This window comes from Oryza sativa, chromosome 9, assembly GCF_034140825.1.
Source record: "Oryza sativa Japonica Group chromosome 9, ASM3414082v1".
Lineage (NCBI taxonomy): Eukaryota > Viridiplantae > Streptophyta > Magnoliopsida > Poales > Poaceae > Oryza > Oryza sativa.
Genome location: NC_089043.1, coordinates 21231266 through 21253681, shown reverse-complemented (window position 1 = coordinate 21253681; position 22416 = coordinate 21231266). Strand labels below are relative to the sequence as shown.

Genomic DNA, 22416 nt, shown 5'->3' with positions numbered 1-22416 from the left:
TGGGTTCTTATATGGAAACTTCTTTCAATATTGCTTTTTTTTAATTCCGAATTTCAGCTATTTTTAAATTGTACTTCTACTTGGACTCTCCTTTTCTTTTTTTTCTTTTTCTCCGATTAATGTGAGAATTTCTAGCCCCCACAGTAAACGTGGTGCCTCCTTTCAAACCTGTTTTAATAATATAATAGATAGATAGATAGATAGATAGATATATAGATAGATGATGGGTCCTCGAGGCTACTTCTTCCCTTTCGGAAATGCCGTTGCTGGGCCATGAATTGTGCATATTTGAGTTGTGGGCTTATGCCTATCGTATCGTAGCTTCACACAATGGACACGCTTCGTTTCAGTAAAGCAACGCCTGAAGCAGACGCAACAGAATGCAACTGATCAGGCACAAGCATACAAAGGAAACGTGACCTGTAGCTACACGAACTCACGAAGAACTCGCCTGTTGAATCTGCAACCTTTCGTTCTCGTCATTGCAGGATACTGTGCAAAACCTCCAACAGACTACCAGCCAGCTTGACAGCACTATGCACTATACTGTAGAGTAGTAGTACTGCCCAGGCCCAGCTAGTACTGGCCCAGCTCGGCTGATTCTTTGTGGATAAATATATTTTTAATAATGAAATATAACATCTCGATCTCTGCTTAATGAGCTATAACCAATTATTACAGCCTAACACTCAGAATGAATACAGTTCAAATAGAATCCCTTCTTTCTATAAAGTTAATGCCAAAAGCTCAAACCTCATGCTTCCACGTCATCATCAATTGTAAACCGTTAGATGAATGCATTAGATTGCTTCCCAGCCGTTGGATGGAACGCAGTATAGAGCCCAATCCATCAGGCACCGGGTGAGTCTCTTCGCCTCCTCAGTGCCAAATGTAGCCCACATGAACACATTGGCTCATCTTCACACACATCTACATGTATCAGGCCCATCAATCCGTATAAAAGAGCTTTATAGTCGAATGCCCATTCAGTTAACCTTACAATTTGTTAACTTATGTCAAACCATTTTGCTTCTTTGTAGCTTATACTTTGAAAGTTCTACCTAAATTATCTAAAAAATTTAGATAGGGTTGCTAAAAAGAATTTCTCCAAGAAAACCATTTGTTTCTTCCGTTTCTTTTTGAGATTGTACCTCCTATCTAACAAATTGATGTTAACCAAATCCGGCAGCAACGCGCGGGGCATCCTCTAGTTATAGAAATAAAAGACACCAATCATGAAGAAGAAACAAACCAAAGACTACTAACCCAAGATAAAGAGTACACAATTGTTAAATTATGTTTGCAAACCTACATCCGAAATTGGCAAACAATTGCATAATCGTTGTCATAAGATTACGACATGCAACCTTTAAAAGCTCACCATCTTCATCACACATTTGCAGTTGTGCTCAAGACTTAAGCCAATGTGTTGCCTTGAAAATTACCTGCATATACGAAACATATGGTGTTTTATAAAAAAAAAAGATGTTGAATCGACTTATTTTTCATACATAAACAACATTTCAAACTTCCATTTCAATTCCTCCTTGCCAAATTATCCTTAGTTAATAGAACCTCTTTAAGCAAGTACCACATAAAGATCTTAATCTTAAGAGGCAACTTAAGCTTCCAAATAATTTTATTTTTCTCAATATAGCCATTATTTATTAACCCTAAATATATTGACCGAACAGAAAACTGGTCATTCTGATGATAGTTCCATCTAAAACAATCACTCCATTGATTCAACTGAATATGCACAATAGAATCACATAATTCATGCCAATTTGCTAAATTCTGACCAACTAAAGCTCTCCTAAAAGAAACATTTAGCGGAACAAATTCCATAACATTAGCAATTGAAGAACTTCTCTTTCGAACGATAGCATATAAAGATGGATACTTATCTTTAAAAGCCAAGTTACCCAACCATTTATCTTCCCAAAATCTGGTTTGTTCCCCATTATTCACAATCCAAGAACCCATGTTTAAGAAAGTATTCTTAACCTTCATGAGACCTGACAAAAATGAGAATCACCATATTTTCTATCAACTTGGCTTATAGACTGATTAGAGAGATATTTTCTTTTCAATAAGTCCTGCCAAACCCATTCCTCATTTATTAAGGCAACTGAAGTTGCAGCAAGTTTCTTCTCGTCTCCATCAACGAGGCCCTCGATGTTGTTGTGGCTGTTGCCCCACCAGCAAAAAAGGATGAAATTGAAGATGCCACGTGGAAGCATAGAATGTACTCCCTTCGTTTCAGGTTATAAGACGTTTTGACTTTGGGCAAAGTCAAACTGTTTCAAGTTTGACTAAGTTTATAGACAAATATAGTAATATTTATAATATTAAATTAGTATCATCAAATCAATAATTGAATATATTTTCATAATAAATTTGTCTTGGGTTGAAAATGTTACTACCTTTTTCTATAAACTTGGTCAAACTTAAGCAGTTTTATTTGACCAAAGTCAAAACGTCTTATAACCTGAAACGAAGGGAGTACATTCTATGCTTCCATGTGGCATCTTCAATTTCAGCCTTTTTTGCTGGTGGGGCAGCAGCCACTACAGCGTCGAGGGCCTCGTTGATGTCCTGACTTGCCTCAGTCACACGCTTATCGACAGGGGCATCGTGGGCCTTGTTGATGGCCTGTCTTGCCTCAGTCAAGCGTTGATTGACAGGGGCGTCGCATTCCACTTGCACTAACACGGCTGATATCGCGATGGCTGCAAGGAGAAGGGCGACAACTTTGGCCATTGCCAATAAACCGAACAAGGATTATTCAATGTTGGAAGATATTGCTACTGCGGGTGGATAAGTTGCTTGAGTTTCTAGGGATCATTGGGGCTTTAAATAGGGAAACATGTACCATTATAACCTAAGGCCAAGAGGGCTTTACGGTCCAAAATTGGTTGGTTGCATGCATATGTGCCAAGTATTCGGTCCGTAGTGCATGCTCTCCCACGTCTTAACCGTTGTCAGCCGGCGTGGGGTGGCGTCGGGCAGGCGACGGGGAGACAGCCGTCGGGCGGCCTGGGACGGCGTCGGGTGGCGTGGGGGCGGGCGACAGGGAGACGGGGACCGGAGCAGGCCGGTGCCGGGAGATGTGGCGCGCGACGGCGGGAGCACGGGCGGCGCGCGCTGGTGGCGGCAAACCCTAGCGCCGCGTCGAACCGATGGCCGGGCGCTCGGTCTCGCGAAAGGGGAACGGGAAAGAAAGAAAGTGCGAATCGTTTTTTTCCATAATGGTATAGGTGGGTAATTTTACCCCTCAAAAGCCAGTGAAAGCAGGGGTAGGGACTGCTTTTGGATTTGTACTACACTAAAAGCAGCTTTGGAGCAAAAGCACTTGTGGCTTTTGGGCCCTTTGGTTGGCTTTTAGCTTTTGTAAAAGCAAAAGCAGGTTGAAAAGCCCAACCAAACACACCCTAAACTTGAGAGAAATGAGAGAGCTATTGCTTGAGGTGTGTGTGAAGTGAAGAGAGTGAGCTCCTTATATAGAGCTAGTTATGACGGTTGTGGAAGAGAAATTGTCCGAAGTGCCCTCCAACCGTCATTGGGATGCAATCCTGGACGTCCACGCCAAAACTTGAATCCAACGGCGCCAGGATTGGTTCGGCCGAACCACCAAGCCCAATCCAGCCCAATTTCGGCTGGTGACCTCCTCTATTGCTCCACTCCGCAGACTTGTGAATTTTGGCCCAATTCATCGTGTCAGTTCTGAGTTCTTGGTCCATCTATTCATAAGTCTGGTACTCGACATTGTCCGATTGATTTATCGTCTGAGTTGATGTCGATTCTCCTCTACTTTATGATCATTCTCTGCAAAAGGTTAGTAAACCTAATACTAGTGGAATATTATTATTCTAACAGATTTATGCATTGCAAGCATCACTAGTTCTCCTTTATTTTGGTAGTATCGACGGTCGAGACTGATCGATAACGACCGTCAACGGCATCAAACTTCATTAATGTTACTTAGGGTGTGTTTGTGAGGAGGGGAAAGAGAAAATACGTAAAAAAGGTGGGTCATTAGCGTATGATTGGTTGAGTGTTAATTATTTTAAACTTTAAAAAGGATTAATAAAAAAATTTTAAAGCAACTTTTATTATTTTTTTTTGCGAAAAACACATCGTTTAGTAGTTTGAGAAGAGTGCGCGCGGAGAACGAGAGAGTTTTTCCCCCGATGCCGAATAAGGCCGCAGCCTAAGAGGTTATAAAGCAAAGCAGAAGTGAATGTAGAGGACATCGATGGTGAATATGTCAGATTACTCGTTGAAGGTTACAGTGAAGTGGGTCGTATTTGGGATAGGAAGTGCTTTACACTTGGACGGCGCGGCTATGATGCTCTTGTTCTAGTTTTAGCTGCTCATATAGTACTTACGGCAGAGAAAAGATATGGCGGGTTGTCGTAAGTCCTAAATAGAATTCAAACGAAAAAGTCATGCTTTTTTACTGAAGGGTACGCTGAACAGGGAGCTACGTGCATAAATATTTCTTTGATTAACTCTGCGAATAGGTCCAGCGGCTACAACAAGAAGGCTAGCGCAGCTGTGCTATTGATTCAAGGCGGTTTGCAACCTATCAAAAGTAAGATACCTAAGAAGTGAGATATTTAACATGGAGGTTTTGGGCAAACCGAAAGGTCTTGCAGAAGTCCTATGGTTATTTTACATGGACGCTCCGCAAACAATAGTCACCTAACAACAGTCTTATATGTGCGCATATATCGAAGTGTTGATGATCGCAGGCTAGTCTGGTTTACGTTACTTCTTACATGAGATATTTTTACTCCATACTTATGTTTAAAAAAAATTCAAATGATTTCACAGTTGCCTGTCTAGCAGCCACTTTGAAGGATTCTTCCATCACTTTAAACTTCTCAGCAGGTGCGGCTGTGAGGACAGCATTAGCAACATTCTTGTAGGCAAGTGAAGCTGTAGCAAGTTTCTTCTCATCTCCTTCGGCCATTCCGAGAGCAGCAAAGGCGAACATTCTCTGCTTCCACATGGCATGTTCAATTTCAGACTTTTTTGCTGGTGGGGCAGCAACCACAACAACATCAAGGGCCTTGTTGTTGGCCTGACTTGCCTCAGTCAAGCGCTTATCCATAAGGGCTTCGAGGGCCTTGTTGATGGCTTGACTTGCCTCAGTCAAGCACTTATCGATAGGGGCTTTGCATTCCACTTGCACTAACACGGCTGATACCACGATGGCCTAAAGGAGAAGGGTGACGACTTTGGCCATTGCCAATAAACCGAACAAGGATTATTCAATGTTGGAAGATATTGCTACTGCGGGTGGATAAGTTGTTTGAGTTTCTAGGGATCATTGGTGCTTTAAATAGGGAAACATGTACCATGATAACCTAAAGTCAAGAGAGCTTTATAGTCCAAAATTGGTTGGTTGCATGCACATGTGTCAAGTGTTCAGTCCGTAGTGCATTCTCTCCCATGCTCTCTCACCGGCTTCATCTCTGACCAATTTTGGTTAATGTACTGATCCATGTTGACAAGAAGGCATTCGAACAACGATTACGATCCCAAATGGACAAACAGAGGAAATACTCCATATTTTTCACAATTAGTTGCATGATGCTTTCACCTAGCAAACCAAAAAAAAAGCGTAAATTACACTGACGGTACACAAATTTACGATATAGGTATAATCTGATACATAAACTTGCAAAAACACTTGTTTTGGTGCACAAACTTATCTGGTACGTGTGATTGTGTGAACCTAAGCCAAATGAGCATGCTATGATTATTAGTACTTAGTTGAATGTTCATCAGGATATCATATAGGCACAAGATATGATTAGACTATCTAGATATGTATGTACTCAGCCAAATGTATAATAAGGGACCTGAGTAATATAAAATATAGATGAAGGATGCAATGAATTGAAAACATTGGTAGAACAAAATTAAATATCAAATAGAGGCTATTCGCACATGTAGCGTGTATCATGACCCCTTATGTGTGCTCATACCATTCTAAGTAGACTCTAACTTATAATTATTAGTTATTGTCTGTCGCTGTGATCTTGTTTCACGTATTAAACAAGTTCATGTACTGAAACGAGCGTTTTGCAAATTTGTGTATTAAATTGCACCATGTTAAGTTCGTATATCATTGATGTAATTTACTCCCAGAAAAAAAAAACTCAGTTGTATGAGAACTATAAAAAACTTTCACATGTACCCAGGTTGTGGCTGTATACATCCTTAAGGATGTAGTGGCCGGATTTTATTTAATCTATTATCTAAAAAACGTGTACCCAGGTTTAGTTACTTCTCTTGGACTAATATGAATTCCAAAGCTCAACCCTCTTGACCAGAGGCATCTCTTTGATGTGGTGCACCGTCATTGTCTCGATGAGGGTCGGTCATAGTTGCTCTAAGACCAAACAACGCCTAGGCTACCTATGCAGGATACAGGAGGTGTTTAGATTTAAGGGTGTAAAGTTTTAGCGTGTCATATCAGATATTATATAGGGTGTTGCATGGGAGTATTCGGGCACTAATAAAAAAACTAATTATAAAATCCATCAGTAAACAGTGAGACAAATTTATTAAGCCTAATTCCGTCATTAGCAAATGTTTACTGTAGCACCACATCGTCAAATCATGGAGCAATTAAGCTTAAAAGATTCGTCTCACAAATTTAGTCGCAATTTGTGTAATTAATTATTTTTTAGCATATATTTAATACTTTATGTACGTGTTTAAACGTTCGATGTGACAAGGTGAAAAGTTTTAGGGTGGAATCTAAACAGGGCCATAAATAAGCTGTATGAAAGCAACTGCCAACTCTTCCAGTGACAAATCCCGTTGACAACATTGCTACGCTAGGCTGTCAGGCATTATGCACCATCAAACATGCATTTCAGTGCTCCATGCATTGTACTTCAGTACCTAGGCTTAGCTAGCTTGGAACTGCCTGCAGCTAGCTCAGCATCACTTCATCAGGGCCACGCCACACAACTGCACTCGAAGTGCTGGATGCATGTAGCACTAGGAGTGTATTACTCGCAGTATGTAGAGCCGGACGGCCGGCCGATCGAAATGATGAGCCCATGATTAATTAACCAATCCAGCACCATCCTAGTTGGCACTCCCGATTAAAAACGACGGCAGCGAGTACGTACAAACGGTAGGTACACACAGCTACGCGAAATTAAAGCTTGTAGTACACGAAGCATATATCTAGTATGAACAGTTGAACACACCCAACCCAACCCAACCCAACCCAACCCAACCAACCATCCACGGAGGAAAAAAAAAGAGATATTCTCACGAAAGAGATCGAACTGTTCGAGTACGCACGTACGGTTAGGCTGTCACATTCGGTATGCGTGGCCCCCGGCGAAAGTAGGGAAAGTACGGGTCCGGTTACGCTGGGAGGACTGCGCGCCGGCTAGCCGCTAGGAGTCATCACCCTGGCCCGTCTCGCGCTTTTTCTGCTTGCCCACCAACTACTTCTACAGTTCTACTAGTACTCGTCCGGTAGCGAGGACGGCACACGCCACACGGCCACACGATCACTCACCGATCGGCTCGGCCGCGGTGGAAAGCAGCTGTTTCTTGAGGGGCCAGCCGCGCGCGCGCGCGCGGCGCCGGCGGATGCGGGCTTCCTCGACCCGTGCTGCCTATCGGGCTATCGGCTATCGGCTGCAGCACGGCGAGGCGAGGGGACTCGCGCGCGGGATCTGGTTGGGTTGCCCGCGGCTTGGGCTCTCCGCGGATGCATCGCCGTGGCCTGGAGGAGGCCTGGAGGAGAGGAGTGGAGTGGAGGCTGGAGCTAGCTAAGCTAGCGTGGGTTGTCACACGTACGGCTGATGTGACGGAGCCCGTCGGCAGGTTTGGTCGGGCCGCGTGGTTAGTTATCTGATTGTTGTTGATCCCGGCGAGTTTATGTATGTGTCGCAACGGAGTGTACGGTGCTACTCGTTCTGTCCCCAAATAAACCAACGTAGGAGTATCTGGTAAATAAGTTAGATTGGTTTATTTTAAGATAAAAAGAGTATGTTCTGTTCTTGGTTTGTTTTGTGATAAATGTAGCACTCCGTAACTTAATAGTATAGGCAGCGAGAGAATGTGATGTACGCAATATATATATGTTTACGTACGTCTAGAGTCTTGGTTATGGCTCTGACGAGTAACAAACGGAGCCAAAGTTGCTAATTACGTGCATCGGAGCGACTGGATCGCTGCTGTAAAATTAGCCGACGTTTGTGCTTTTCATCGACCGGATTGCTTCTGCAATTTGCGCACTGTGGGAAATAAGTGAAGTGGGGGCTTGAGATCAGCCAATTATCTTTGAGGATGTGAGCTAGGGTTCATCACTTTTGGTTTCTCACTGAGCTGTGGGCACTGCAACCTTAGAATTTGTTTTTTCCTCTTGTTTATTTTCCAAATCTGCAAAGCCACCGACAGTTAAAAGAGTAGGTTGGGTTTCAATAATCATTTTTTTTTAAAAAAGGTAATGAACACCAACAAAACCTCAATTAGGGCAGCTATGTGGCTCTAGTGGCGAGATACGTCATGCCATTTTGAGCGTTACTGGGTTAGTTGCAATCAAAATACTAGAAATAAGCATTAGACTATCTAATCAATAAACAATCATAACAACCGAAATTTTGCAACTCTCTCAATCTGTAACCAATATGTGTATACGAGTTTTGTAAGAAAACAATCAAGAGATGTATGCAACTTATTTTTTAAAAGGGAAAATAAGGGAGCACAATAACGTGTTAACAGTGAATCACAGTGTTTTGATTGTTTGGAAACCAATTAAACTACTAATGAGAGTACGCAGGTACAGTAAGCAGCTTTGTTGGGAATGAATGGTACGGCTGCATGCCGGCCAGTACGAAAAATGCGGTACGAGCAGACAATCTCATCCCTTCCCGAGGTATATGCATATGCGGCTTGAAATGGTCCATCCACCGGAGAGATTAAAGGAAATCATTTGGCCATTCGTGTGCAAAATTTATGATCCTGATCCGAGATCGATGTGGGCAATCAATCATTGGTGTCCTAATTTGCAGATAAGTTCAGAGATGGATACAGAAGAGAATACTCTCAACACAATGATAGGTTCAGATAAGTAGATGCCTGCTAGTAGGGACATGCTACTGCTAGGGACATGAGACACCGTTCTTTAGTTCAGATCTTGGTCGGCTCCCCTGAATTTGCGCTAGCTTTGGCATCTTGTTTGGTTCAATAGGGTGGTTTGACCTGTAATTAATTCATCATGCTTCCAGAAAATTATTGTTGTAGAGTTTATTTAGCATATTTCAGTTTACCCTGAGGAGAATAGATTAAATTGCCTCGATTCATCTGGTGACTCCACTGGTCCAACGCTGTGTAGCTCATTCTCTGTTTGGACCACACGCATTGACAGGGATTCAACATTCAAGGGGATTAGGCCATGTACGACTGCAACTGTGTCGTTTTGAGGCACAGTTGGATTTTTATTAATTGGTGAGAAGGTAAGAGAACTTTTTTTTACAACCAAATCTATGAAAAAAGAGGTAGTTCCACAAATATAAGGTTACAAATCTTTCGTTCAAGAAAAAATAAGGTTATAAATCAACAAGAGAACGCTATCTGAATAATGTTTCTGTAACCTTTGGTTGTGTCAAAATAAGTTGTGATTTGCCATGCGACCTATCATGCATGTCTTTTGTGTGTAGTTTCTTTAGTTGTTTTGTAGTATTTGATATGGAGACCAGAACACAACCATCTCAACGCTGCCCTCAAATGAAAAGCCAATTCTCGCAACAAGAAATTTCTCCACTCCAGCTCCAGGAAGAAACTGAAGACAGAAGACAATCTACGAACAGAGACACTCCATGAAAATAATACCCAAATTTATGTTTTTAAAACAATACAATACACAATTACACATCAGCAGCATATCTCCTTATGCCCCCATGCAGTAGACAACGAACCCAACTGTGTGTGCCATTTGCTGTCACTCAAATCGGTCACTGTGGAATTTGGTCTAGCGTCCACTTCATGTCCTTTGCTCTGATCACTTTAGAATGCCTAATAAATTCCTTCTCCCAATCATACAATCTGACGCAACACCCATGATTAATTAAGCAGACCTAATCAGGCACAAGCACCGGCCGAAAGGTGCAAATCCCCTCGTGATTTTGCTTAGGACTCGTATCAAAACTAACCTCCTCTCACCTAAAACGAATGCAATAGTACGAAGGTTCAGAGAGAGTTGACCTGATTTCGCTGCAGGTCCCTCGAGCTACCACAAGATCAAAGAAGGCCTTTGACTTCCCAAGCTTCAATAATGGATAGGACTGTGGCATTTATATCCATGGATTAAAAATAATTTCAAATGCATATTGTACTATTTTTTTCCGGTGTAATATAATGTACAACATTACACGGATTATGTGTGTACAGTAAGGCTGTGTTTAGTTCAGCGCAAAGTTTGTATTTTGGTTGAAATTGGAGATGATGTGACTAAAAAGTTGTGTGTGTATGACAGGTTGATGTGATGGAAAAGGACTGAAGTTTGGATCCAAACTTTGGATCTAAACACAGCCTAATATGGCTCCAAAGAGAGGAATTTTGTATAAACACATGCAAGAAACAATGTAATTCCTTTTTTTGATTATACGCACACACACTGCTACACGTGCAACACTACACTCACACACCCACATACATGTTTCCTAACCCACACTCAAAGAGATGAAAACTAACATATCCCTTATCTCACTAAAATTCTATTGAAAACACACCTATATGTACGTAGTATTTATGGACACTAGGATTTGAACTCTAGCAGATAGAGTTATGCACCCACAACTCTATCATCACATTGCCGGTGCTTCTCTAGAAACAATGTAATTCTAATGCCATACATGTGAAATTTCCATCTGCAGCTGAGATTAATTGGCTCAGACAATAGGATGGCAAGATTGAGGAGACCCTTTGGAATCATCAGTTTGCATGCCCCAAAGATACAAATCAGATTTTAGGTGAAGAATAGCATCACATGATCCCATGCGTACCGCCCGTTGCAGCATAAAAGCGGCGGGGGTGCAGTTAATGGCGCGAGATCAGATACTGTGTACGCAGGTAGTTCAGGTGGATTCAGTGATCATATCCTCTGCATTTTTGCAACTTGCACTTCTTCACAGTTCACAGCAAGTGTTTGGGGGGAAAGCTGCAGTGTTGTACCATTTGGTCGGCTAGCTCTAAATGTTTCTGTCTTAAAAGAAAATTTACTGATATTTTGCCCTTTCGGCTTAGAATGTAGTACACCCTCTGTTAAAAAAAATGTCTAGGTGCATAACCAGAAATCGAGTATTGTTGAGACGGAGGGAGGACAATGATTTAACGATTTAGTGACTAGGATCATAGAGTGAATTTTGTCGCCCTAGTGCATTGGCCAAGTTTAGTAGGGAATCTTATCTGAAACTATGAAACGTACTGATAGCGGCCAACTGAGCAGAAATGTCCACCTTTATAGCTCTCTGAGTTCTCTTCCATCGGACAAAGAAAAAAAGGACGACCAAAATTGTTTATACTCGTATGTGATATGATGAAAATAAATATAATCGATAAAGTATAATAAGCACAAAATGAAAACGATATGGGATAAATGTAGTAGTTCTTTTTCCTCCAAAAGAGGAGGGTGTAATTTTTTCTTCTATTTATAATTTCCACTGTTTGTTCAAGTTTAGAGTTACCTATAATAATTGATACTAGTAATTTGGTGTGGGATTTGTTGTTTACTTGTTTTCAGTACAAACTACCAATGGAAGCACCTAAACCAAATCAATTTATTTAAGCAAATTTTGAGGGAATCTTATTGTACAGACACACCATACCACACTATTAAATAAAGAATTAAATAAATGAAAACAAAGGGCACCATCCATTGCCTCTTCCCTCCACCATCCCCATGCTCACTGCCAACCTCCCCAAGCAAAAAGAAGTAAAGAGCCACCCTAATCAACTACTAGCAAATACCTAGCCAACCAATTGGAAGAAGAAAGCTCCTAAATTCCCATGCTCTCTCATCCTTCTCTTCCATTCCCAGCTCCCTCCACAGCTTTCTTCACCTGTGATACCTTCAAGTAGCACAAAACAACAAAAAGGAAGCAGAGCTAGCTTAAATTTTCCAAAATCACTAGGAAAAGAGCTTCTTTGGTCCCTAGGTTGCTGGCATTTTGGTGCCTACTTTTTTGCTCGCTGTTGCCGCCTTCTCTAATCCCAAGAGGGGAGAAATGGAGTAGAAGGCTAAAATAATTCAGATGCAGCTTTGCTCATGGCTTCCTCAGGCAGTTAGGGCCTAGGGGTGGAGAAGCCTGAAGCTTTGCCTGATTGCCTCCCCAATCTTCTTGCCTCCTCTCCTTTCACTTCTTCTCTCCTCTCCGCTGTGGTTTCTTGCTGGTTCTTGGAGGCCTCCACTTGGTTAAATGATGGGTGTAGGTGGTGGTCTTGGTATGGAAGCTACTAACTGTGGTGCTTTGCTCAGGGAGCTTCAGGTATCCTCTTGCCTGTGTTCTTGAGTGAGAATAGAATTCTGTTTCTTTGGCTGCAATTCCTGTTCTTAATATTGCTAAATGCTGCCTGTGTCTTCCTGGTTCTTCTTCCTGTTTGGAGTGACGGTTCCAGGTTCCCTTTGGTTAAATTGTTCTTTTATGCGTGTTTCTTATCTGAGTTTATTCAGAATTCACCGCGTTTACTGGTGAAATATTACAGTAGGGATTCATTTACAGATTCTGGCACCCTTGTGGGTTTCTATCATATCTATTTGTTTACTGTCCCTGAGCCTAAGTTTCTTCAGTGATGTTGAAGAGCTCAGTGTTCTTGAGCTTATTCTTGTTGCACAAAAGTTAGACCTTTTCTTTTTCTTTTTCTGTGTTAGTATTCCTCCTGTTTGTGTTGCCCTCGTTTTTGTTGTTAGGTGTCTCTTTTGCTGCAAAGCAGTAACTTTTTTTTTTTTTGGTGTAAGGTTCTCTCTTTTTCACCTTCCTGGTTCTTCAGCTGCACAAAAAGCAATTTATTGATTCGTTTTCAGGTTAGTGCGCCAGGCAGTTAAGATGCGGGAAAATTAGCTCTTTTGTTAAAGAGAACATCACTATTTGTTTCTCTGTACTGTAGTGTACTAATTTCTTGGTAGTACTTTTTATTACTGTGTACCTTTACCATTTAAGATGCTCAGGGGGAGTGCATGAATCAGGCCCTAATGATCAAAATGTACCCTTTTTTAACTGTCTGCTTCCTTAACTGTAACATGCCAAGATTGCTACTACTTCTGACCGTAAGGATTGGAGTACTTGCATTCCTGCCATAACTCATGCACTGCTGCTGTTTCTTGGTTCTTAATCAGCAAATCTGGGCAGAGGTAGGAGAAAGTGAAGGTGAGAAGAACAAGGTTCTGTCAGAGATCGAGAGGGAATGCTTGGAAGTGTACCGCAGGAAGGTGGACGATGCCAATCGGACCAGGGTCCAGCTGCACCAGTCTGTGGCCACCAAAGAAGCTGAAGTTGCATCCTTGGTTGCCACTCTAGGGGAGCATAAGCTATATCTGAAGGTATGAAATGCACAGTGGTGATGATGAATTGATGATGTAATATTCCAAAATAGAGCAATCTAATACTCCCTCAGTCCCAAAGACTCTATTTTTCAGTTTTTACAACTTTTGATTTTTGTCTTATTTAAAAATTTTCTATGATTAGTATTTTTATTGTTATCAGATGGTAAAACATGAACAATACTTTATGCGTGATTATTTTTTATATTTTCACAAATTTTTTAAATAAGACAGGCAGTCAAACGTTGGACACAGAAACCCAAAAATGAAGTCTTTGTGGGACGGAGGGAGTACTAGAATAGACACGTGTCCAAATTCATAGTACTAGGTAACATCATAATTATACTAGTTTACTCTATATCGGGGCGGAGGGAGTAATAATTAGAGCAAGGCTAATAATACAACCGACCTGTTGGCTACAAGGTTCTTTGTAGCATTTTCTCAACCTACCCATATAATAGTTTGCACTTTACAATTAATACAGGGCCCACTTGTCTCTCTCACAGAGTTTCTTGGTTCTTGTGTCCAAGCCGGCTGTAAGTTTACAGCCCGCTTCTTCTCTCTCTCCTCTCTTCTCTCCTCCACCTCAGCATTTAGCCGGCTTATAGCCTACTATTATACTTGCTCTTAAGTTGGTTGTTTGTTGGCTTTCTGAGCTCTGTCCACTTCCCCTGAAATGATGGGTTTTTGTCTCCTTTACAACATCCTTCTTGCTGTTGAGGTAGCTATATGGTGTATTATATCTCAAACCTGTAAGGAGAAGATTTGTATTAGAATGTCAGTATAACTTATCTCTACAAAGATAAGGAACAATGGTAAAGTCTGAGCACAAGTACCTTCTTTACAACTGTGTGGATTCCAATTGATAATACACTGTTCATTTTACTGTGAAACAGTTCAACCCAATTGCTGCTTGATAGATGAACTGCACCTTTTTTTACTGTGACTTTGTCTGGGTTGCTGTATTCACTAATTTCTCAAACACTCGTGCAGAAAGACAAGAGTGTTGTTCCACTCAAAGAACAACTTGCGGCAGTCGTTCCAGTACTTGAGAACTTAAAAGGCAAGAAAGAGGAGAGGCTCAAGCAGTTTTCTGACATTCAATCTCAGATCGAGAAAATCCGCTCGGAGTTAAGTGAATATAGCGATGGCGATGATAAAGCAAATAGTCTCATCGTCGATGAAAATGATTTATCAACAAGGAAGCTTAACAATTACCAAGCACAGCTTCACGCCCTTCAGAAAGAAAAGGTATACCATCCTAAGTTTGCTACTACTTCCGCCCTATAATATAAAAGATTTTGACAATGTAAAATTTTCTTTTTCATTTTATGATTCTAGAGTTTGCTATATAATATGAACTCGTTAGCTGCTTTTCCAAATATCTTATTATTTGTATTGCGGAGCTAGGAATAAGCAGAACTACAGGAGTTCTAGTAAAAGGGTAAAAAAAAGAGCTCTTTTATTCAGATTTTGGTTATGTGCGCTCAAAAAAATATATATATTCAAGGTTTTTCTAGGCTCTTTCAATATGAACTTTCACTGGGTGCTTTCATCTATTTGTTAATTCTGTGTGCATTTCTTGATTGTTGGCTATACTATTTTTCAGTCTGATCGCCTTCACAAAGTTCTGGAGTATGTGAATGAAGTGCATTGTTTGTGTGGAGTCCTTGGAATTGATTTTGGGAAGACTGTAAATGGGATTCATCCCAGTTTACATCAGAATGGTCTTGAGCAATCCACAAACATCAGCAACAGCACACTGGAAGGCCTTGCTAATACAATATCAAATCTAAAAGCAGAACAGAGATCTAGAATCGATAAGGTAATCTCAAGGCTCTTTTCTTCATGGTTTTGTGCTAGTTGTTAATTATTCATAACATATTGTCCAACGACAATTCCTTATAGATGAGAGAGACAATGGAATCATTGTGTAAACTCTGGAAGTTAATGGACTCCCCTCAAGAAGAGAGAAGACAATTTAACAGAGTACTTAGTGTTCTCATATCATCGGAAGAGGAAATCTTATCCCCCGGGGTTCTCTCACAGGAAACAATTGAAAAGGTTTTTTACCAGTTTGCCTTGTTCTAATTTCTACTTTGTTTACAGCTAACCTTCATCCTTTTAACAGCTTCATATTTAAATTATCATGCAGATGGGTGCTGAGGTTGAGAGGTTAACAAAACTTAAAGCTAGAAGATTGAAAGAAATTTTCATGAAGAAAAGGTCAGAGTTAGAAGAGATATGCAGATCTGCACACATAGAACCTGATGCCAGTACAGCCCCTGAGCAAACTAATGAAATGATTGACTCTGGTACTATGCTATGTATCTTGCTGCTGCTAAGTTCACTTGTTACTATTGTATATAAGTTGTAATTTTCTTGTGCATGTTCCATCCAGGCATGATTGACCCTTCTGAGCTTCTGGCAAAGCTTGAATCGCAAATATTAAAAGCAAAAGAAGAATCCCTTAGCAGAAAAGATATCATGGACAGGATAAATAAATGGATTTCTGCTTGTGATGAAGAAGCTTGGCTCGAAGAATACAACCAGGTTTTCAGAGCTGATTTTTTTTTTAGAGTTAAATCCTCCAAATGCTTCCATGGGCCTACACATGTTTATTTCTCAGAGAAACCCGTGTTTCGAAGTCTTGAAAAATGGCATTATATATCTTGCAGGACTCAAAGAGGTACAGTGCTGGAAGGGGTGCTCACATAAACCTTAGAAGGGCAGAGAAGGCACGGATTTTAGTCACCAAAATCCCAGGTATGTAGTGGTTGCTGGATAATTATTTGCACTGCTCAGCTATTCCAATGTATGGCCCATATATATTCTTTTGCAGCTATGGTAGATAACCTGATATTTATTTTGCAGCTATGGTAGCTAACCTGATATTTATTTTGCAGCTATGGTAGATAACCTGATAAATCGAACATTTGCTTGGGAAAATGCAAGAAACAAGCCCTTCCTCTATGATGGGGTATGTATACATTATAAGACAGTAGTGTATAGACAAGTAGTTATTTTCACGATATGTTGACACACTCAATTTTGACAGGGGCGTCTAATATCTGTTCTAGAAGAATACAGACTAAACAGAGAGCAGAAGGAGGAGGAAAAGAGGCGATACCGGGTAGAGTTTTGTTACCAAAACAATTATACTGATTCAAAAGAAATATTGAGCCTTTTAACATTATTTTTGCACTGTTGCAGGACCAGAAGAAGTTGGAGAGCATCCTACTCAAAGAGAAAGAAGCTATTTTTGGATCTAAAGGAAGCCCAAAAAGGGCAGTCAGCTTAAATAGAAGGACAAATGGGTACCGTTCAAGTGGAACTACCAGTGGACTAATGACTCCAAATCCCCGGAGATCATCTCTTGGTGGTGCTACTCCTGAGCTTTTGACACCCAGATCGTGTTCTGGTCACTATAATAGATACTTTAGTGATTCAAGGAGGCTATCAGCTACTCAATTGAACTTCGGTGACGACTCGCTATCCACTTTCACATCCATTAGTGGTTCTGAACCAGAATCCCCTTCTTTGGGATAAATTCAGTACCTTTTCTGGTAATATTTCGATCTTCTGATGCCTTACTTCTTTCAATAATAGACTATTACACACAATTCAGTTGCAACTGAAAAGGTGCATTATTTCTTACAATCAAGGAACATTACTGTTACAAATGGCAATAATGTGTATGTTATTTCATCTGGCAGGTCAATTTATTGGTCTTATTGCCAAGTAATCACCTGTTAATGGAGCACTATTCTATGAGTTTCTCGCATTTGTATGTACATTACTGATGTATTGTATTTAGCTTGTCTGCTGGTATTGACTTGTAAGCACTGGAATGGTTGACTTGGTTTGGGTTTGGAGTTGATGTTTTGAGTTGAGGGCTTTGTAGATTGACGGTTAGGTGAAAGATACAGGAAGTGGTTTTGGTTGGGGGTCAGTCACCTGTATAATATATTTATGTGATTGGCTTGTCTAATTATATACTTATGTGTTGCAACCATGCACAACTAGCTTGAAACCTATCTACAGATTCTACTTTGCAGCATTAACTTCTATTCATCCACCCTTTATACTATGGGCATTCTGAACATTTGTGTTGTGAGCAGCAGGTATGAAATCAATTAGATCCGGATGAGTTTTCTTAGATAATAGGATTTAACAGATGCAACGGAATGAAATATCATGCACAACTAATATCCATAATTGTTTGCTTACTTTGGTAAGCAAAATCTTTGAAATTATGTAAAGAGACTGAAATAACAGGGATATAATTGTTACAGCAATTACTCAAGAACCCCAACTGAGACAACCCCACGAAAGATAAGATTCTGAAAGAGAGAGAACCTGGAGGAAGATGAACACCGGCGAACCGATAGCTTCGTCACCGATCACACTCAATGTCCATATTCGTCTTGTCCTGTCATCACCCCCCCCCCCCCCCCTGTTATCCATCCAATTGAAGTGCACTGGGGAGATGAACAAACTTGTAATAAAGGAAATAATTTTCAGATAGTATACCATATACCAATGTTATCTTATATACAAAGCCTATCAAACATAAACATTTTTTTTTTATTCCACAGAAGATGCACACACATAAACCAGCAAATGGGACTTTCGGTTAAGGTTTTATTACATGTCTCGACAATAATCGACATGTTTTCATTAATTCCACAATTCCATTCGGCCATCAATTAATTCTGCAACACACCTTCTGCACAGCAAGCTCGAAATAAAATTATTTGGCAATTTGCTTGCCCATAGTAATTTACAAACCACTGAAGATGAGTTTGTTTCTGTTTAATCATGAGTCATGACAACCAAATACCGCTGACCCGCTGTTTATATAACAAAAAGAAAATAAGTGACTGGGAAACCCACTGCATCTTCTTTCCTTAACCAAAATGATTTGCATTAACTTGCTATAGTAAGCAACTACATAAATTAATATCAGCTGCACAGCATTTCTTAAATTTCTTTCGACCCTCTCAGGATGACAAGGTACTCTGGGACAATAACCATCTACATTAGGACACTAGCTCCAGCCCGCAAAAAAATCATTTACTCCTCCATAGTAACTTTGCAGGGTCAGCCCATGAACAATCAACAAATAGAGCTTGAAAATTACTGCTGGACTGCTGCTTTTATCCTTCCCAATCAGTCAATCAGACTCCAACAATAAGCAAATATTCCCTGCTGTTCAATGAATTACATATCAGTCATCAACATGACAATGGGAACACATCAACTTGGGTGAGCAGCAACGAGTCAGACAAACTGAAATACTACTAGTAATTGCTTCGTCTAATGGGATACAGCAACAACAATTGAACCCTTTAAATTCGTGATTATACAACTTCAGTTGAATATCATGAAGAAGACTCAGGAGACCATGTTGGCTGTAGATAATGTTCCAAGTAATATGTTCCCTAAGTACTTCCTCCGTTTCATATTATAAGACTTTCTAACATTGCCCACATTCATATATATGTCAATGAATCTAGACATATATATGTGTTTAGATTCATTGACATCTATATGAAGATGGACAATTCTAGAAAGTCTTATAATATGAAACGGAGGGAGTAATTACTACATTGAATAATGTGCGTACATTCTAAACCCAAGTGTACAATAGAACATGAAGTTGTAAAACATTGAGAAACAGGTGCATACACATAAACTATGCTGATTTCCGAAGCAGTCAGGATAGGATGTAGCAAAGGGCAGCATCCACAGAAGACAGCGCAACAATGAATACGGCTACAAGTATAAGAGTAAGTGTTGCTGTCCTCAACTGCAAATGATAAACTTTTTTGGTTAAGCACAGTTAATACTAGGAAAGAAACCTCGAATGACGTACCAACTTAAAAATTTTAACAGCCTAAGGCAATACAATCACCACAAATATGCATCGGTATTCACTTGACGGTTTCTTTGCTTTAATCAACTTGTTAACACAGACACAGGGTACACTGCAAACTTACAATCAACCTACTGTTTCACTCCACTATCACACATTAGGAGATCTTCCTACACCAGACATGCAACAAATTCCAACAGAACCTCACAAGTACCCTACCTTGCCCAATTGTCTGAACTATAAATAACAATAGGCACAAAATTATACCATACTTGAGGCACAAAATTATATCATACTTGACCACATATTCACAACAATATCTGGCAAACCAAACCTATAAATCAACTCTCTGTGCAAGTGGCATACCGTGTTGCGAAAACCCGGCCACTCCAGGTGCTTTAGCTGCCTCGGCTGCTCAGCCAAGAAGGCCAGGAAGCTCCTCAGACCCCTAACAACAGAAGGCAACATAACTCAATCGCACCAGCACACAGCATAAACAAGGCAGCAAAACCTGCACTCACCAAGTGATATCTCTGACCACTGCCAGCCACAGCGGCTCATCGTCATCAAGCTGGTATTGGCCGGCGCGGAGCTCCTGACGCCCATGGCCTCTCGCAGCCACACATTTCCGACGGCTGGCCGGAGTAAACCGGCGAAGAACGCAAGGCTGCGCCTTGGCCACCTGTAACAGCTCCAGCATTAGCCAGCGGCATAGCGAAAAACGCATTAGGGTTCCACGATGCGCCGTAGAAACTACTACTACTACAACCATCAGAAGCGGAGGTCTCATCAGGCCGCGGACTGCAGCCGGGTTGCGCCTCGGAAGCGGAGTCGAGCCTGCAAGCGAAAGGAATCGAGGAGAAAAGAGATGGTTAGGGAGGCCCAGTGAAAGAAAAAAAATCTGATAGCGAGGGAGGGAAGGAAAGGGGAGAGGAAGCGAGCGGCCGCGACCTGCGTGGAGAGGCACCGCGCTCGCGGCCGGACCGGCCATCCCCTCGTCGGGAATCTCCCGCGGCGCGCTCTCCGCCCGTGGAGAGTAGAGGGATCCGGTGGTGGAGCTGGGAGAAGCCGAGAAGGGATAATTCGGGATTCGAGGAACTGCGGCGCGGGAATCGGCAAACCGCCCTCGCTCTCGCCTCTCGCCGCCGACCGCCGCCGACGGCGAGCCAAGCCCGCGTTTCCGGCCGGCGCTGTGAGGTTCTCGGCTTCTCGCCGTCCTGCCGTGCGGGGAGGGGATCCTCGTGCAACTCTTGCCCTGCATTAGCCAGCAAGAGAAGGCCCGTGGGCTCAAGCAAGAGAAGGCCAGGAGACGTTTCAGCAACGTGTAAGTTCAATTCTCCTCCCTTAACTGTAACCTCCTTTTGAGTCTAAATTTGCTCCATCAACAGTTAATCCAGGTATAATTCCTCCCTCAATTATCACATGAGCTTTGTTATTATGGTGAATTCATCCTACGTAACACCTACATGGTATTAGGAGGTTGTCCCGTTAACAAAAACAGTTGGTAGAACCCACCTACCAGGGTACGCCTCACCTTACCCTTCACTAGTTCACCTCCTCCCTTCTCTCCCCCGGTTACCTACGTGACGATGAAGGTGGACGCTGAGGCATTCCAATTCAGCGAAAGTGGCGGCAGCATCAATGCAGTGTCCCCTGACGACATGCTAACGACAACAGTGGAGGATGATGACGAGATCTAGGAAAAAGATGGCAACTATGGACCTCGAGCTTGATGAAGCAATGGTGGTGGATGTCGAGCTCATGGTGCTCATAAAGGTGAATCTCCGCGCTCACGCTCGAGCTCGGCGGGCGGCGACGGTGGACATGCACATTGTACAGCTCCGTCGGTTCACCTTGATGAGACCACCAGCGGCTATGATGTGCCTCACAAGCGAAGCAAGGACAACATAAGCATGGATGAGATGACTAGAAGGAATATGTGCCAAGAGCCTGACAATGCATTGCCTGACCTTCAGACTTCTACAATGATAGGAGGTCGAGAAGGACGCGGTGCGAACTAGTCGCTACAAGACCTCACCTTCAATAACCTCTACAAGGGCCTTGGTAAGGAGGCCTGGCCCAGGCATTGTCTTCTATGCTAACGTCCTCACACTTGCAACCCGAGTTGTCGTTGCCACCATAGTAAGTGAGCTCTCCACATTTCTTGTAGTTTAACCATGGTTGTTGCACGAGGTTTTTGGATGTGTGGCCGAGCCTGTTGAAGATGACCGCCCGACGTTGGTGACACCAGTCGACCCTACCCCCACAGCAGATGGTGACCACCTATTCCATCTCTTCCATCTTCCCCTCCTATCTCTCCTGCTCCTCCCTCTCCTCTCTTTGACTAGCTTGCTTTCACGGAGGGGGAGCTCAATCGCAATGGCAACACTCCACTAAGCTTGGTGATGGTGGCTGAGGTTGAGCTCGCAACTTCACCAACTAGCTCTCCAATTCCGCTATTACCTTTGTTGTCGAGCCGCCATATGTGCATGCCCTGCCACTCCTATCCCGCTGTGGCGCTTCTTGCGACGTCGTCTAGGAGACCCACATTGCCACCTTCGGTTAGATCAGAGAGAAAGGGATGAGACGAGAGATGATAGGCACACGGATATGGTGGTCACTAACATGCGGGTCCCATATGGGTCTTACTATTTTAACATGTTTTTTTTACAATAATGCCATATAAGCGTCATGCATGAGCCACATCTGATGAATACCATATCAACATGCTCCGTAGACATCACGTAGAGCGGAACCACCTTCCAATTACCAATTTCCAAAAAAATTTACCCACAAAACTTGCGACATTTTCTTTTAGCAATTTTCGACAAGTAATGCATTCTCCCTCCGTCTTTAAAAAAATAAATATAGAACTGGATGTAATATATCCTAATACAATAAATTTGGATATTTTTTTTCTGAAGGAATACAAGTATTGCAAATCCAACTTAAA

General features: G+C 41.8%; 2 protein-coding genes, 2 long non-coding RNA genes and 1 pseudogene across 5 annotated transcripts; 1 reads left to right on the top strand and 4 right to left on the bottom strand.

The window, feature by feature from the left end:
• Positions 1 to 607: 607 nt before the first annotated feature.
• LOC136351884 (uncharacterized) lies at positions 608 to 2825 on the bottom strand. The gene is made up of 2 exons (XR_010735159.1): positions 1382 to 2825; positions 608 to 930 (listed from the first exon to the last, which is right to left on the bottom strand). It is a non-coding gene; the product is annotated as an uncharacterized lncRNA (long non-coding RNA).
• A 1724-nt stretch (positions 2826 to 4549) lies between these two features.
• LOC136351718 (uncharacterized protein OsI_031781-like) lies at positions 4550 to 5254 on the bottom strand (annotated as a pseudogene).
• A 6610-nt stretch (positions 5255 to 11864) lies between these two features.
• On the top strand, positions 11865 to 17645 carry LOC4347221 (65-kDa microtubule-associated protein 6). The gene is made up of 12 exons (XM_015756168.3): positions 11865 to 12533; positions 13382 to 13585; positions 14579 to 14836; positions 15195 to 15410; positions 15494 to 15649; positions 15741 to 15900; positions 15987 to 16138; positions 16264 to 16351; positions 16492 to 16565; positions 16644 to 16718; positions 16799 to 17151; positions 17302 to 17645. Exons 1-11 carry the CDS (start codon positions 12465 to 12467, stop codon positions 17132 to 17134), a joined length of 1788 nt encoding a protein of 595 aa, XP_015611654.1. The 5' UTR covers positions 11865 to 12464; the 3' UTR covers positions 17135 to 17151; positions 17302 to 17645.
• Positions 13848 to 14580, bottom strand: LOC112936421 (uncharacterized). The gene is made up of 2 exons (XR_003238592.2): positions 14422 to 14580; positions 13848 to 14335 (listed from the first exon to the last, which is right to left on the bottom strand). It is a non-coding gene; the product is annotated as an uncharacterized lncRNA (long non-coding RNA).
• Positions 17646 to 18315: 670 nt separating the features above from the next.
• LOC4347220 (uncharacterized) lies at positions 18316 to 20729 on the bottom strand. 2 transcript variants are annotated; one of them, XM_015756169.3, is made up of 6 exons: positions 20415 to 20729; positions 20233 to 20300; positions 19985 to 20145; positions 19830 to 19911; positions 19277 to 19397; positions 18316 to 18796 (listed from the first exon to the last, which is right to left on the bottom strand). In XM_015756169.3, the coding sequence occupies exons 1-5, from the start codon at positions 20722 to 20724 to the stop codon at positions 19305 to 19307; spliced, it is 714 nt and encodes a 237-aa protein (XP_015611655.1). In that variant the 5' UTR covers positions 20725 to 20729; the 3' UTR covers positions 18316 to 18796; positions 19277 to 19304. The 2 variants fall into 2 exon arrangements, with proteins under 2 accessions (XP_015611655.1, XP_015611658.1); XM_015756172.3 differs by having other exon boundaries at positions 18316 to 18793.
• Positions 20730 to 22416: the final 1687 nt, after the last annotated feature.